Source organism: Xenopus laevis, chromosome 9_10L (genome assembly GCF_017654675.1).
Source record: "Xenopus laevis strain J_2021 chromosome 9_10L, Xenopus_laevis_v10.1, whole genome shotgun sequence".
NCBI lineage: Eukaryota > Metazoa > Chordata > Amphibia > Anura > Pipidae > Xenopus > Xenopus laevis.
In genome coordinates, this window is record NC_054387.1 from 61194883 (window position 1) to 61211888 (window position 17006).

General features: G+C 38.4%; 1 protein-coding gene across 2 annotated transcripts in view; it reads left to right on the forward strand.

Annotated features, from left to right (window-relative positions):
- LOC108701278 (alpha-1,6-mannosylglycoprotein 6-beta-N-acetylglucosaminyltransferase A) overlaps window positions 1–17006 on the forward strand; it is an 87332-nt gene that overhangs the window by 14557 nt on the left and 55769 nt on the right. The window contains exon 2 of one of the 2 annotated variants that reach the window (XM_018235681.2): window positions 14475–14856. In XM_018235681.2, the coding sequence (XP_018091170.1) occupies window positions 14616–14856 (241 nt within the window). In that variant the 5' untranslated portion in view covers window positions 14475–14615. The remainder of the gene's footprint in view (window positions 1–14474; window positions 14857–17006) is intronic. The other variant, XM_041577482.1, reaches the window with a different exon arrangement.

Sequence of the window (17006 nt, forward strand, 5' to 3'; positions counted from 1 at the left end):
TTGGGTGGATGCCTTATTTTTCCTTTAAAACAAATTAATGATTGATTGCTGTGGGTTGCCGACTATAAGAAAACGAATTTTGGCTTGGCTTTTATAGCTTTTGTGGCTTTTATATGATTGCTTTAACTGAAGTAATACATCAATATGTAACTTGGACCTGTTTTATTCTGCCAATAAATCTATGAAGTTTGGATTATATAACCGTTGTGATAAGCAGTTTAAGCAATGATACCCAGCAATCATTTTATTGAAAACAAGAAAATGTGTTAAGGTGGTCATAGACGGGCATACTTTTATCGTTCTGCGATGAACGATTGTGTCATTAAACGAACGTCTGACGATTGTTTTACCATACTATATGCCATCCACGGAGAACGATTATATGAACAGATATAATCGTATAGTTTGCCAAAATAAACAAAAGATTATACATCAACGCACGATGCAATATAAACTTGTGGCGGAAGAAGGATGTACAGCATACAGGAAGTGATATAAAACATTAGTCATCGGTGGTTGGTTTGTGGCCGAAAGTTCCTTCGTGTGCGGACGAACGTTGTTCAACAAACGATCTGTGGAATGGCTTTGTTTATGGATTCAAAGCAAAGAGCTGCACTTGCTATAGTTCTATTAACATCAGTACAAAAAAAAAGAGATGGCTTATGAACCTTGAGCAGTATTCCCACATGGGTCTATTGAAGGAGCTGAGAGAAAGAAAACCTGATGATTTCAAAAACTTCCTACGGATGTCAGTTTTAACACTCTTCTGCAAGCAGTAGCACCACGGATTTCTAAACAAGACACATGCATGAGGCAAGCTATACCTGCAGAGCAGAGACTAATTGCAACACTACAATATCTTGCAACAGGAAGGTCCTTTGAAGATTTAAAATTCTCAGCGGGAATTTCTGCACAGGCTTTGGGGCCTTTCATTCCAGAAACAAAGCAAAGAACGTTCAGGTCCTTCCATATATTTTCGTTGGCTTGTGCTACAATCCTGACATGCGGAAAGAACGATCGTTCTACAACAAATGTCTGTAATTCAAACTCACTTGCCGATTTTATTCCTGAACGACAATTTTTAAACTCATCCGATCAATTTTGTGAACGATAATGTTGAGACAATTGTTCATCCGATGATCATTCGTACACCATCAACTATCCCATAACTTACCGATATTATCAGAACGTTCTGAAATCGGTCGTTTGGAAGTAAAAAATCTGCCCGTGGATGGCCACCTACTCATTAAAATGAATGGCCTGACTTTTCAGGATATGCCTCTTACAATATTATTGCAGTTTGCTATTGAAAAATAGTAGCTGCCATAATGCCTTTAATTTCAGATGAGTTCAAAATGCAGCATGTAAAAATGTAATAAGAGACTCTAATTTACCTCAGCTTATGTTAACCATAAAAATATTTTAAAAAATCCTTTTTGGTGGCATGGTTTTGGCATTTCATTTTCCCGGCCCCACCAGGACTTCCCCCCTTCATCCTGAGTGGTCAGATGTTACCTGGGTTGTTAAACTTATGAAGGTATTTGTAATAGAATATCTCTGACCATTGCCTACTATATATTTGGGACCTTAACATGCACCCTGCAGATTTTCCCAGGGGGGCACACATTGTCTTGGCATTTCCCATTTGGGATCAGTCACTTAGATCTGCCCTGGGGAAATGTTATTCTGTAAGTGAGGATGCAGTGGCAAATATGTATTAATAGTATTCCAAAGTTATGTAAATAACATAACATTAACATATAACATAACATATAACATTGTCATTAAAGTTATTATGGAACACTCTTTCTGTATACACCTTTTTTCTTACAGTGTGGTACAGTTGAAATTGAGTGCCAGTTGTAGTCGCTGCTAGTATGCAGTCAATTAGAACAATACAAATGCCAACAAAGCCAAGCGATAGACAGAGAAACAAGATATGTGTGTGAAAGTGACATTATTCCATTGTCTCTTGGTGAATGTGCTCTTTTGTACCCTAATGTCCTCTCAGCCTGAAACTACTACTTCTACTGGTCTCGCCTCAGAATGGAATTCCAACCTGGTGCTACACTCTTTATGACAAAGCAAATTATTTTCTAAAGGAGAGGAAAATCCAACTTATATATTATATTTATTATATATTGTTTCTGTTTAATGAATAGAACCAAACCCATTAATGTTCAGTGTACTCATTAGGGCTGCTCCTCCATATATTTCTATTTTAATCTGCTATCCCCACCCAATGTGCTCTTGTGCTCTTGTATGTTACACTACCCATCTACTCTTGCATCCTCTTTCCACTCTGCACTGCAGCACTTGCTCTTTCCTCACCCTGTGGTATCTTATCAGACTTTTTCTTCCCTTGCAAATCATCTGACCCACGAATAGTGGCTCCTGTCCTGCCATACAGTTTAATCATATGTTGCTTTCCCAGCAGACCATATGCTCAAGCATTTGTGATCTTCTATAGAGATCATTCAAGAGGTAGCGTGTCCCTAGAAAATCACAATAGGTGCTCAGCCATAAAGCAGGGCTGGACTGCTGCTTACAATGGATGTCAGATAATATCAGTGCCACTGTGACAGAATGCTTTGTTATACAGATAGCTAGAATCTCAGCCATAAAGCCGGACAGGACTGCTGCTTACAATGGGTATCAGATAGGATCTGTACCACTGTGACAGAATGCTCTGTTATACAGATAGCTAGATTCTCAGCCATAAAGCAGGGCAGTACTACTGCATACAATGGGCATCAGATAGGATCTGTGCCACTGTGACAGAATGCTCTGTTATACAGATAGCTAGATTCTCAGCCATAAAGCAGGGCAGTACTGCTGCATACAATGGGTATCTGATCGGATCTGTGTCACTGTGACCGAATTCTCTGTTATACAGATAGCTAGATTCTCAGCCATAAAGCAGGGCAGTACTGCTGCATACAATGGGTATCAGATAGGATCTGTGTCACTGTGGCACAATGCTCTGTTCTACAGATAGCTAGATTCTCAGCCATAAAGCAGGGCAGTACTGCTGCATACAATGGGTATCAGATAGGATCTGTGTCACTGTGGCACAATGCTCTGTTCTACAGATAGCTAGATTCTCAGCCAAAAAGCAGGGCACAATGGGTAAACAATAGCAGGCTAGTTTAGCCACAAATACACAAATTGCATAGTTTACAAGTAAAGAAAAAACACCATATGCTCCCTTTTAAAAGGCCAACAATTCCAAATAACCAAGAATAATATGTTTTTTTTCCAAAATAAACTCAAAATCCTGTGCATCTGTAAATAGAAACTGCAGTTGTCTAAACAGCATTGATGTTTTCAAATACACTGCGGATGGGCAGAAAAGGGGATGGGTTAGCGTGCACAATGCATTCTTAATGGCCAGAATAACCAGCTGATATTTCTCAAGGTTGATTTGTGTTCGGGCACAGGGGGTGAAATCAGTGTGCAGGGATTATTTTACATGTTGGATTTGATTTTGTTCTGTGAGATAATATGCTGAGCTCAGCTGCCCCCAGTCCCTTGTATCTAAGTACAAATATACAGAGGTTATCATTGCTTTCTTGCTGTTTAGTCTATATGGGGAACAGCTAGAGACCTATAATCTACTTCAATTTGCTTCTGCTTTCAACATTTATTTACGTGAGAACTGTTGGAAAAAAATCTGCATCATTCTGTCATATTTAAAGAGGAAGTAAACCTTTTAATTAACATTCCTTTTAATTAACATTTGTCATGTTATAGCTCTGTTTTAAGCAGTTCTATAGGATGTTTGGTCCAGAAACCCATTGTGCTGGAAACTTCAAAATGTGGAAATATGATTTCCCTTGGTGTCTTCTTTAAAGGGGGAAAACTCACTAATCTGCAGTGAATTGTTAATAAATGTGTTTCACAAATATATATATTTTTTATTTTTTTTCAGTTGTTTGTATATTGAAGAATGTATTTTATTTTACTTCCTCATCCACTTGATTCCAGTCTGAGCCAGCGATCTGCAATGTACTACTGACATGCTAGGTGACTAGAACAAAGTGTCGGAGTTCAGGAAACATAATAAATACACTGTATATGATTTATATCTCTAACTATAAATCAAATTAGAAAAAAGTCCCAAAAAGAGCTATAACCATCCACTACAGTTTGAGTCCATGTTTGTGTCTGCGACAGTTCCACTTTCAACATTCATTGTTTTGTTTTGGCTGCCTTGCCCTGTCTATGTGATAAAGCAGTAGCATTTTATTGGCAAACCAGTGTATAAATCAGGGACCCCCAAACTTTTTTTACACATGAGCTACATTCAAATGGATATAAAGTTGGAGAGTAACACAAGCATGCAAAAAGTTCCTGGGGGTGCAAATTATGGCATGTGATTGATTAAGCTGGCCATAGATGTTGAGATTTTTAAAAGATCCGGTCGTCATCGTGAGACCACGATTATCTTGGAACGATTGTACAATCGTACGAATTGTCCATCAACTAAAAATACCAAATTGTCCATCAACTAAAAATAATAATATAGGAAACAAAGGGTAGCTGCCTGCTTGGCCCTGCAAACATAGATAGATTGCACTGGGACCGATAAAGATTTTTTAACCTGGCCGATCACTTTCCTGACAGATGTCGGCAGAATAAATCGTAAGATGTACGATCGTTCGAATACCACTTACTTCACGATAATTTCGAAGGATTGGTCGGACTTCGGTAAAATCGGTCGTTCGGCAAGAAAAATCTTTGCGTCTATGAGGAGCTTTAGCCCCTTTGTGGATTTGCAGCCTACATGAAGCTCTGTGTGGCAGTACACCTGTTTTTTATGCAACTAAAACTTGCCTCCAAGGCAGGAATTTAAAAATATGCACCTGCTTTGAGGCAACTGGGAGCAACATCCAAGGGGTTGGTGAACAACATGTTGCTTATGAGCCACTGGTTGTGTATCACTGGTATAAATGTATGTAGTTGCCTTGCCCCTTGGAAACCACAGGTCCCAAGCATTTTTCTAAAATCCTACCTATGTGTCTTGTGAGACTAAAGCTGTGATGATGAGTGTGTAACTAGAACCCTGCTATAGAGCATGTTCAAGACAAGAACCCGTTGAATAGGCTGGTATTGTTTATTATTTACTTCCTTCCTTGCTTCATGGAGGATAAAAACAACTGTGGCTGTCGTTTTTGTATAATCGCAATTCTAAAAGCAAAGATTTGGAACTAGGTACTAGGACTATTAGTCTTTCAAGGTAAATACTAGGTTAATTCATGCAGTTTGGTTACTCATTATATTCCCACAATATGCTGGTTTGCCATGTCTATTTTCATTTTTGGAAAAACAAACCTTGTTGGCCTTCTGGCTGGGAATGCTGCTAATTAATGTTAAAAGGAACAATTCAAAAACTGATGTAAGCATCACCACACCCATCCTTGGTGTCTCCAACTCTGCCATGGTGGTGCAAGACATGCCTTGTGTGCCATAGACCTGAGTTTCAAGGCACATGGGATCAATACATCTCCCCAGTGGAGAAGCACTGAATCCATCAGAGAAGCCAGACATTGGTAATAATGGAAAACTCCTGTGATTAAGGCCAGTTTCATCCAAAAATGTTGGGGCCAGCTATAATAAAATGGAATAATTGGTTCCTCTGAAGAATTTGGGTGCTTCTATGCCGGCTAAAAAATACCAGTGTAGAATAACTTCCATGTGCCATGAGCCTTAGGGAGAGGAGACGAGCTTTATCTTGTTGATGTCAGTGCTATAAAATAAGGCTCGTATTCTTGCTGAATAATTTAGCAGCCTGGAAGAGAGAAGAAGAATAAATAAACAAGAATAAATAAATCAATCACGGCGACACAGTCTGCAGCACTAATGGAAGAGGAGTTACGGTAGCATGTTTGGCAGAATCAAAGGTATAAAAAGGATAATAAAAAGTAAGGTGGTAATTATGGGGTGCGGTTTGTATGCAGTGTATAGTGTGTAACACACAATGGAATACGTACAGCCTCAGAATGTACATTGAATTTTGAGATTTATTGCCAGGGCTTTAAATAGGGTTGACTCCTTGAGGTTCTTGAGGTGCATTATTATTTCAATGTCTGGCAGCTTTCATGTCCTTTGCAATCAGGATGGGGTTTCCCTGTTGCTTATATCAGGTTTTGTGGCACAGTTTTTATTACCAAGTTTTGCTTCTTTATTGTTATTATAAGTAGCAGTCAACTAGATGCCTGTTCATATTCATACCATGTGCCACAACGATAGCTTACACTTTATTATGCAATTCTGCTCCATTGCAATCAATCAGACATTTGCTTTCAGATCCTAACCTGCTATTGACTGTTCAGAGCTGCTTGCTAATTGGTTGCTGTGGGTTGCTGCTCGTTCTAAATTGCCCAGTGCTCATAAATTAGCCACTGTCACTGAAACTATGGAAAGGCTTCCATACCATGTACTGCAGCTTATATAGTATTCATCTGTCTGGCATATGTGTGGCAACTTTTAGACCACAGTTCAGTAGTCCTCACAATTATCCTGCTTTTCCTAGGATTGTCCCCCTTTTCTAATCATAAATCCCAGTGTTCCTGAGATTTTACCATGGTGGAACTATGTCCCCCAGAAATCCTGATAAGGTATTGAAGAGTCCACTCCATGGGCATGGAATTGAGAAACTGTGTTGCTAGTAGTATTTGGGGTAGTGTAATTAAAGGTGCAACATCTTGTCAGCTATAGCAGCCAATCAGCAGTTAGCATTTACTAGTCACCTGTTTGAAAGTAAAATACAGGTTGGCTGGTTTGGGTTACTACACATGTGGCACCTATTGTTGCATTTCTAAGTTAGTGCAGCTTTTATCCAGGGACTTCACATTCCCCCGATTCCTCTTTATAGGAAACTATGAAGGCAGCTTGGGCTTGGTTTCTACTTTCACTATCCTCTGGTGTCTTGTTATGTATTATTAGAAGGAAGGTTAAGCGTATAAAATCATCAACCTTTATTGGGAACCAGATTTAAGTAGATTTAGTTGAGACAGATTCATTACTGTGTCTTTTAACTGCTGCATAAGCCGTTTGGGTTCCATGCGAATGGAAGCACAGGGCTGCAATGGGCACCGATCCAACCCCAAGTGTCATGTGACCTTTAGATTGTGATAAAGATCTTTTTGTGGTTTTATCCCCAGTGAGCACCAAGGGAGATAACATCTGGTATCCCATTATTCGTCCTGCTTCTCCTTTGAATCCCATTTATTTCTCACACAGGGTTATATTTGTGCCTCTCAGGCTTCACTTCTTGAGTTATCTCTGTGTGTGGTAATAGGGAACTGACAAGATTACTTTGCAAGTTCAAGGCTGGTTGGACACGTGGCCTTTTGTCTGTGTTTCCCTTAGTCAGAACAGGACAGAACTCTAACATGCCTGAATTTGCATGAAAATGTTGATACTCCCCTGGGAGTGCCCCTGGAACATGGCATGTGTTCTTTTTCTTTTTCCATTCAATTCCAGCTCACGTAATGGGACACAATTTTGGACAAAACAAGTTATGGTATTATCTATTATGGCATAAATCAAGGAGAATCTTTAGTGGTCAAAATGCAACCTGTGCGTGTTTCTCTATGGCCGCCATCATTTCCCACCAACAAGTCAGTTCTTGCCCTTTAAATCAGCAGCCCTCTTCTACTTTAGGCAAGATAGAGGTAGGGATTCTGACATAACATGACATAACAAAACATAACATGACATAAGATGACATGGTGTCGTTTTTATTTTTAAATTACACTGTTTACATTACAAATTTTCATTACAAACTTTATTCCTGAACCATCAAGTGTATTTTTTTAGTTATAATATTGGTGCATATGCAGCCATCTCAGGTCTTTGTGCCTGGCCATGTGCTTTCAGAAAGAGCCAGAACTATGGAACTGCTTTCATATGAGCTATATTTTCTCCTACTTAATGTAACTGACGGAGTCGCAGTGGAACTTTTTACTTTTATTATATGGGAATTAAGTGCTATTCTCTTATCTACCATTATCTTTGTCAGGGAGCCGTTATCTGGTTATATTCCCAATGTTCTGTTGTTTGGCTGCTGGGGGAAAGGGATGGGGGTCATATCACTCTAACTTGCAGTGTAGCAGTAAGGAGTGACTGAAAGTAAAGAAGTTTATCAGAGCACAAGTCACATGACTGAGGGCAACTGGGAAACGGACATTATGTCTAGCCCAGTGTAATACATATTAATACATTCTGTTTTGAAAAAAAATTTTGTTGAAGAATTCAGCTGGAGCAGCACTATTAACTGGAAAAAAAAACTTTTTTCCTGTGACAGAATCTCTTCCATTTCTTGACTTGGCTTCTATCTTTTGCAGCTCATGGTGCCTCAAGTTGCTAGAACGATTTATTCTGATGAGCACATTTTCTGTACTAAGTACATAAGATCTAACAGTGCACCAGTACCCCGGTAGCCTTTTCACAAGTGAATACTGACTCATCGTCTGAAAGATTCTGATCATTCTTTTTACCCTGTTTGCTATAAAAAAAATTTTATCGCTGCTGTGTCTGCACAGGTTCTAATCTATGAGAGCAGCTTTGCTTCCTTTAGCACCAGCATTATTGTATCTCGGCAAGGGAGAAGCATGGAACAAAAATCCTCACAAAATAAATTGCTTCTAAAAGCTATCGGGTTAATTTACAAATGGACAGAGTGCCCCTGCCACTAGCAGTGCCCCATGTGACTCCTGGCTTGTCTGTCCTAAATTATGTGCCAACTAGGGTAGTGCTAGAGGACACCTATGTAGTTATGTCAAAGATTTGTACCTTTGCACTACTTGCATATTAAGAGGGCGGTAGACTGAAAGTGGAATAAGTTGATTAACTTAAATTTTAAGAGAGAGTTCCTTTAGAAATTAAATGTTTAAAGTGATTCTAATACCAATAGTCAAGATGGCACCAGCAGATATGGGGGGAAAGCCACCTATAGTTCATCTTCATCTTTTCTTTGATAAGTGCCCCTCGAATGAGTTATCATGGAAATAAGAATTCAAACTCATGGTCAGTAGTCAGTGACTGCAGAGTTGCCAACGGATTATTTCATTTCTATAAACAATACATATTCATAGCTTGGGTTAGAAAACTCTGGAGCGTATACAGGTATGCTTGGGACTTGGGGTTTTCCAGATAATTTGGATCTTCATATCTTAAGTCTACTAGAAAATCATCTTAAAATGAAATAAACCAAATAGGTTGGTTTTCCCTCCAATTAATTATATCTTAGTTGGGATCTGTAGGTACTAATAATAATAGTAATATATTATTTTTTTATATATATATTATTTATATAAATATACAGGGAATACTTTTAAAACATTTGGATTATTTGATTATAATGGAGTCTAAAGGAGACGGCCTTTCCTTAATTCTGAGCTTTCTGCATAACGGGTTTCTGGATAATGGATCCCATACCTGTATTGATTTCTACATATGATAGTGAAATGTTGACATGGAATATTCCATGGAAATGTATTGGATGTTGACATTAATTTCCTGGTGCTATGTGAACTTTTAAGCCTTTTTGCACTTTCGAATAATAGAATTATTGACTTAACCACATTCGTGCAAAGCATATGACTGCACCATGCTATCACCAGCCTCTTCTCACTGACCTCCTCTTTCTGAGTTACAAGCAAAACTTTACTGAGCTCTGAAATTGGGAGTGGGAGTCATCAGAGAATATAATAAGCAAGGACAATACATGGATTTAAAGCCCAGAGCCACAGATTTTTGAGTGAAAGAAAAAACCTTTGATATTGACCGTAACTTGGAACCTTTATAGAGCAGTACTATCCCTCTGTAAAAAGAATGAGGAACTAGAGATGTACTGTCTACCTGTAAAAAGAATGAGGAAACTGGTAGAGCTGTACTATATACCTGTATAAGGAACTATATATATATATATATATATATATATATATATATATATATATATATATATATATATATATATATATATATATATATTATACATAGTTCCTTATACAGGTATATAGTATATATCAATTACCAATGGACCAGCACTCCCTTTTCTTAAAACATAATATTCTTTATTGTTGTCTTGGTATCAAACCGACGTTTCGGTCCACCTTAGGGCCTTTTTCTATATCTGTGTATAAATATCCTGTAATGATAGTGAATAAAGTACACCCTCTTGTGAAATATAAGGATATTATAAGTGACCGAGCCGTTCTATGACCATATATTTTTTATACATCAGCTGTCAGTGCTTAGTGATGCAATTTCTGTCATGTGACTCACTTAAACTTGTGTATTATAATAAGTAAAGGACCCGTGTTAAAATATGAGTATATTAAAAGTCACCTCGGAGTTCCATGACCTTTATAAAAACATTTGGCCTTGGGCCTCTTGCTTTTATATGGTCATAAAACTTCTTGATGACTTATAATATCCTTTATATGTTACAATAGCCATGCATTATTCTTGCTTTTTCCATCTTTTAAAGTATTATAGAAATGTAATGAGAAAGAACTGCATTCATTGGCGATATCATCTTATCTATCCCTATTTCCGCGGCTGAAGGGTTGTAAAGCAATAATGATCGCTATATAGATACAGACTACTAATAATGATTTATTTTTTGCTGTGCAGCCAGCCACAGTCCTTGTAACTAGAAGGAAATGGAATGCAAAACATCCAGCGAGTCATTAAAAAGAAAAGAAAAGTTACTGATCCTACTTGTTACCTATATGCCATTTTTTATCAATTAATTTCTGCCTTCTGGTTTATGGGGTCAGCTATTCCCACTGACTGATTTTGAGGTTAGATTGTTACGGTATTCAGACCATTTTATATTAAAGGGGTGTTATAGAATGGCTAATTCTTAGTAACTTTTCTTTTGGCCTTAATTTTTTTCTTCTGCCTCTTTCCAGCTGTCACATGGGGGTTACTGATCCCATCTAAAAAAACAAATGCTCTGTAAGAATACACATTTATTATTATCGGTACTTTTGTTTATTCGTCTTTCTCTTCAGGGACCTCTCCTAGTCATATTCCAGTCTCTTATTCAAATGCATGGTTGCTAGGGAAATTTGAGCCCCAGCAACCAGATAGCTGAAATTGTATACTGAAGAGTTGCCTTATAAAAAAACTAAACTCAAACAGTAAATAATAAAATAAAAATCAAAACCAATTGCAAATTGTCTCAGAATACATGATACTATAGTTAATTTAAAGGTGAACAACCCCTTTAAACTTCTGTCAGTCTGTCTGTCACTGCCTGGTTGCTAGGGAAAGTAAAAATCTAAAAACCAGATAGTTTAAATTCTAGACTGCAGAACTACAAAAGAAAAAAAAATGTATTATTAAAAGTCAAAGGGCAAATTGTCTGCCATGCATATTAATAAGGTCATTTTATGGTGAGTCGCCCAGTTGGCTGTTTCCAAATACTGTAATGTAAATAGTATAAGCTAATGTAAATTGAATTTTACAAAATAACTTTAGTAACTTGAGTATTTTTTTCACGCTTTAATAACAAGCTAAGAAGAATTTAAATGAGGATGTATAGCGGAGAATGTGCTTCTCTCACCCCGTGAGTGATTATTATAATATAAAGGATGAATATAAATAGCCGGTGCTGGAAAGGCCAAGTGTATTGGTAATCACAGGGAGCTTGTGTGCATGTTAGTAAGCAGGGAAGCAGTGGGTCAGAATGCAAATAGCTGCTGCCTAAAGTGAGCCCTCGGATGCCGTGGGCGAGCCACTAAATTACCATCAATAACTAAAAACGCTTAGTAAAATGTCAGTGAAGGAAAGTCAAGGAAATTTCAAGTTGCAAAAGGTTGATTTTCTTGGAGATAAGCCACACAGCAGGTGTACAGCAGTAATATATCACTTTCCTTCCCACACCAGAGGGATTAACTCACTGTAGAGCCGCAGGGGGGTAAGGAGATACATGCTACAGAATAAAGTGGGCCAGCCAACTGATTTATAGATCTACTGCACTTTATACTGTCTCGCCGTGTTTCATACTGAGGTTGTTGGTAAACTACTCTAATTTACTAGCAGCAGCTGCCCATCACAGCTGGATGGGGAAATTAAGATTGCCTCCGGTGTTTATCTAGATGTAGCGTTTGGCTGATAGGATCAGTCTGGTTGCCAGTCTTTTGGGGCAACTGACATTTCGGCACTTTATTTCAGGCAAAGGGGGCTCTATACTGGGTGGAGGAGTGAAGAAGAGAAACGGGAACAGGTGGTAGGTTGCTTGCTAGAAGAACCGGATTCCTGTGACATTGCTTGTCTTTGAAGACCAAGTGTCGGCTAGTGTCAAGTCAAGTGTCAGCTAGTGGCAGTTATTTATATAAAGTGTTGATGCTGGGAGTTATTATATCTCAACAACAACACATGGGGTCCAGGTGAACAATGTTCTGAGGGGTTTCATTGTGCCAGTGGGTTCCTAAGTATTAAACTGCTGTCTGGAAATGTACATATCTTTAAAGGGGAACTCCACCAAAACATAACTTAAGCTTTTTAAAAAGTAAACATAATTTCAAGCAACTTTGCAATATACATTATTTTAAAAATATGCAGAGTTTTCATGATTTTTAATGGTTAATGACAGTTCTCTAAGCCTAGCCCCCTGCTCTCCTGCTGATCTCTCTGACTACTTTGCTGAGTTGGCTGACTACTGTTACTTTGTATCAACAGCCATCTGTCCTCAGCCTGCATCCTCCAACCCCGACAAAATGTGATTTCAATAAGGAAAGGCGCATCACAGTGCAATGCATTGTTGGTTATGTAGTTCCTGCATGCAGACTGTAAGCTGTGGAGAAGTTGTTACAATTTGTAACATCAGTGTTTTAGTCCCTCCTTCCCTGCCAGGATTTCAAATGATAGAGAAAGAGAAGAACTGTTAAACAGCTGGATTTCAGCATAGAAAATGGCATTTATTCATACTTTTTTAAGAAACAGGTAAATGTGATGGGTATATTAGGGGTTTTTGTTATGTGGGCCTCTTTATCAAATTGTGGTATTGCATAGAGAACTATTACTGTATATTACTTAATGCATGCTACGATTTGTTACATTCTGTATTTTACCCCTTTAATAGGCCATTTCCATATTGGCCATGGCATTTAAATTTTATGAACTACAACTCCCAACATCCTGAATCCAAACACTGCGTGCTGCAGCTTAAGTTCACAATTCTGTCTGTAAATGTGTGTTCTCATGCTGTTGTCTTTATTTTTGCATTGGGATTATACACTTAAAGCCCCAAAGGCTGTGTGCATTTAACAACTTGTTTAGGAAATGTTCTACTTTGGAACCTCTGGGTGTCATTTCATTGTTAGGTAATTGTTGATAATTGCAGACTGTGCTGCTTATTAATTTGTGTGCCTCCATGTGCACCTGAGACCAGATAAATTCAGCTTTAAGCTTTGAAAACAAAGCAGACACTGTTACAATCTGTATTTAAATGGGGTACGGGCCCATCACTAGGCAACGGTAAATATTTGGTAGCTTAACCCGTTAGACTCCATGAAGGATTGACATGAAGCCCTTATTTTAAAAGATTGGCTACTGATATTGCCATGGGAGCCATATATTAATTCCACCAAAGTCTAGTAACCACTAGCAACCAACTGGCAGTTAGCAGTTAGAATCTATGAAAGCAAAGATCAAGTTTTATTTTGATAGGTTACTAGATGCATGCTTTGTGTGTATTGCTATATACTTTATTTTAGAAAGAAGGTTTAACCTTGATTCTTGGTATACTTTAGATTTAAAGGGGAAACATGTTCACATAATAACCCTCATCACTAAAGACTGGATGGGAGGGAGATTTTGACATCTGTTCCCCCACAGTCCCCAGTGGAGCCGGTTGTTTTTAAATGGAGGAGGCATGCTGCTCCAAAAATGCTGTTGCCCTACACCCGCAAATCCAGACCTGTAAGCAACTTTCCAATATACATTACTTAAGAGTTTCCAGTGGTTTTAAATGAATTTGTAAATATGCAGTTGAAATCAGTATATGTGTGCCTGTTATCATTTTCTGTACTTCTGGTTGTGGCTCCTGAAACAATGTAGCAGAAGCCAGCTGAAAAACCTGGAGTCAGAACCAGCGAACAGAAATTGATACCAATTTAAAAGTTTAATACACGTAAATTGGATAATTGACATTCTAAGCACCCTAATAGTTAAACTATCCCAATGTGCTGCAGGATCTCTGTCCCACAGCCTGTGAAAATAGTTACATGTTTTTTTGTTTTGTTTTTTTTACTCAATATTTGCAAATGGTTTGTAATCTGCAAGAAACCGTTTTTTGACCTCCTCTTTTTATTTAATTGTGAACAAACTACACTGGCGGCTGCAGGGCAGTAAAAGACCAGGATCATGAACAAAATAGTATGTTGTTTCTGTGAATTGAGCTACACAATATTTCATTTTGAGGGATGTTAATTTGAATTTCTTTGTTTCTTTAGCAGCGATATGGAGTTGAAGACTTACAATGTATACAGTGAGACAAGCGGTCTGGAGGATAATGGACATTAAGACTATGGGTTTGTGTCGTTTCTGCACTCTTTGAAGTTGTTCTTGCGTTGGACTACACAATCAGAAAAGCAATGGCCTCTTTCACCCCTTGGAAACTGTCCTCCCAGAAGCTGGGCTTCTTCCTGGTAACTTTTGGCTTTATTTGGGGCATGATGTTGTTGCATTTCACTATACAACAGCGGACTCAGCATGAAAGCAGCTCAGTGCTCCGAGAACAGATTTTGGATCTCAGCAAGAGATATATCAAAGCACTGGCAGAGGAAAACAGGAATGTAGTGGATGGTCCATATGTCGGGACCATGACTGCATATGGTAAGTACAAAAACAGTGTATTCTGCATTTTCTCCTGTAAGAACAACAGAAGCTGCCATAATACCTCTTTTCATTTATAGAGGGCCATAGGCTTTAGAATTTCCCTTTAGTCATTATACAGGGAAATATCTCCCAAATAAGCAAATTTGGGAGATTGTACTTGCTAAATTGTGCATTAGTATTCAAAAGAGACTAGAACATGTACAAAGTAAACGAAGGTCCAGGACCAGATGATATTCATCCCAGAGTACTAAACAAGCTTAGCTTTGTGATTGCCAAACCAACCACTTGACTTAGGTCTGGCATGACTTAAGCTGGCCATAGACGCAAAGATCCGATCGTACGAATCAACGTACGATCGGACTTTCCCATCTCCCGACCCTCCACTAACCATTCAGATCAAAGTCTTACCATTCCGATCAAATAAGAACAGATCACCCAATGTTCTGCCCCTGACAGCAATCGTACGATACTTATGTCTGACAAAACTAGTGACAGTCTCCCTCTGAAAATCGTACGATCGGCAATACACGCAGAGATATTATTGGCAGGCGACAGAAATTTTCTAACCTGTCCGATCGACCAAACGACCGATCTCCGACGGACGAAAAATGTCGGGACTCTCCACACATGGTCCGAAGATCGGATCTTTGCGTCTATGGCCAGCTTTAGAGAGACTGGTATATTGCTAATGTTGAGCACTATTGTGGCTAATATATTGGCAATGAACTGCCTTGGAAGCTTTCCTTCTGCTTTAAGGAGTTTCGGTCTGAAAAATAATATTTTTTTACTTGGATTGAAAACTGGCTGAAGAGATTACAAAGAGTGGTGGCAAATGGTATATTTTCTAATTGGACCAGTGTTGTTTTTGGGGACACTGCAAAGGTCTGTTCTTGGTCCATTGCTTTTTAACTTTTTGTTTTTTTAACTTTATTAATGACCTTGAGATGGTCATTGTAAGTACTGTCTCTATTTTTGCTGATGCAAAATTATAGGTTCCATGCAGGATGCTTCCGTTTTTACTAAACTGGAAAACTTGGCAGCAAACTAGATAAATAAGGTTCAGTGTTGATATGTGCAAGGTTATATGCACTTTGGCAGAAATAACATGAGTTTACACAAAATAATAATACTAAAACTAATATTGGGATTTTTGTAAATACCAAGCTGTGTAATGCTAGGCAGTGTCATTCAGTGGTTAATAAAGCAAATCAAGTGCCATCTTTCATAAATAAGGGCATTTAAATGAGGGATGAAAACATAATTTAGCTTCTTGATAGATCTCTAGTAATGCCTCACCATACAGTTTATGGTTGAAATTAGGGATGCACCGAATCCAGGATTTGGTTCGGGATTCGACCAGGATTCGGCCTTTTTCAGTAGGTTTCGGATTCAGCCGAATCCTTCTGCCCGGCCGAACCGAATCCTAATTTGCATATGCAAATTAGGGGTGTTGAGGGAAATCGCGTGACTTTTTGTCCCAAAACAAGGAAGTAAAAAAAATGTTCCCCTTCCCATCCCTAATTTGCATATGCAAATTAGGGTTCTGATTCGGTTCGGTATTCGGCCGAATCTTTCACAAAGGATTCGGGGGTTCGGCCGAATCCAAAATAGTGGATTCTGTGCATCCCTAGTTGAAATATTAAAGAGCTGGATATTGTGCAGAGACTTAAACAACCAGGGTAGATTGTCATAGTTGGGGTTTATTTTCCCTGGAGAAAAGGCAAGGGGATAGGATTACTTGTTACAAGTACTTTAGAGGGCATTATAGATAGCAGGGGGATTTTTTTTTCTATAGAAAAGACCAACACACCAGAGGCTCCCATTAAGACTTTAGGAACTGAACTGTGATTGAAGCATTAGGTGGTTCTTGATGGTAAGGGCAATGAGGTTTGTGGAATGTTTATATTCGTTATATGTGAGTGCGTATATAGGTCTCTATGTATAGGCTGAAAATGTAAAGTAAGTAGCAACTTCATAGAAGCTATAGAAACAGAACAAGAAAGTAATATTTATGCATTCAACTCTCTGTGGAGACTAAAACTACTAGAGCACAATGAAATGTCTAATGCAAAGGGAATGTAAGAGGTAACAGACACCATTTTTCTTATGATGACTGTTCCCACAGAATCACACTTTGTAGCAGCAAA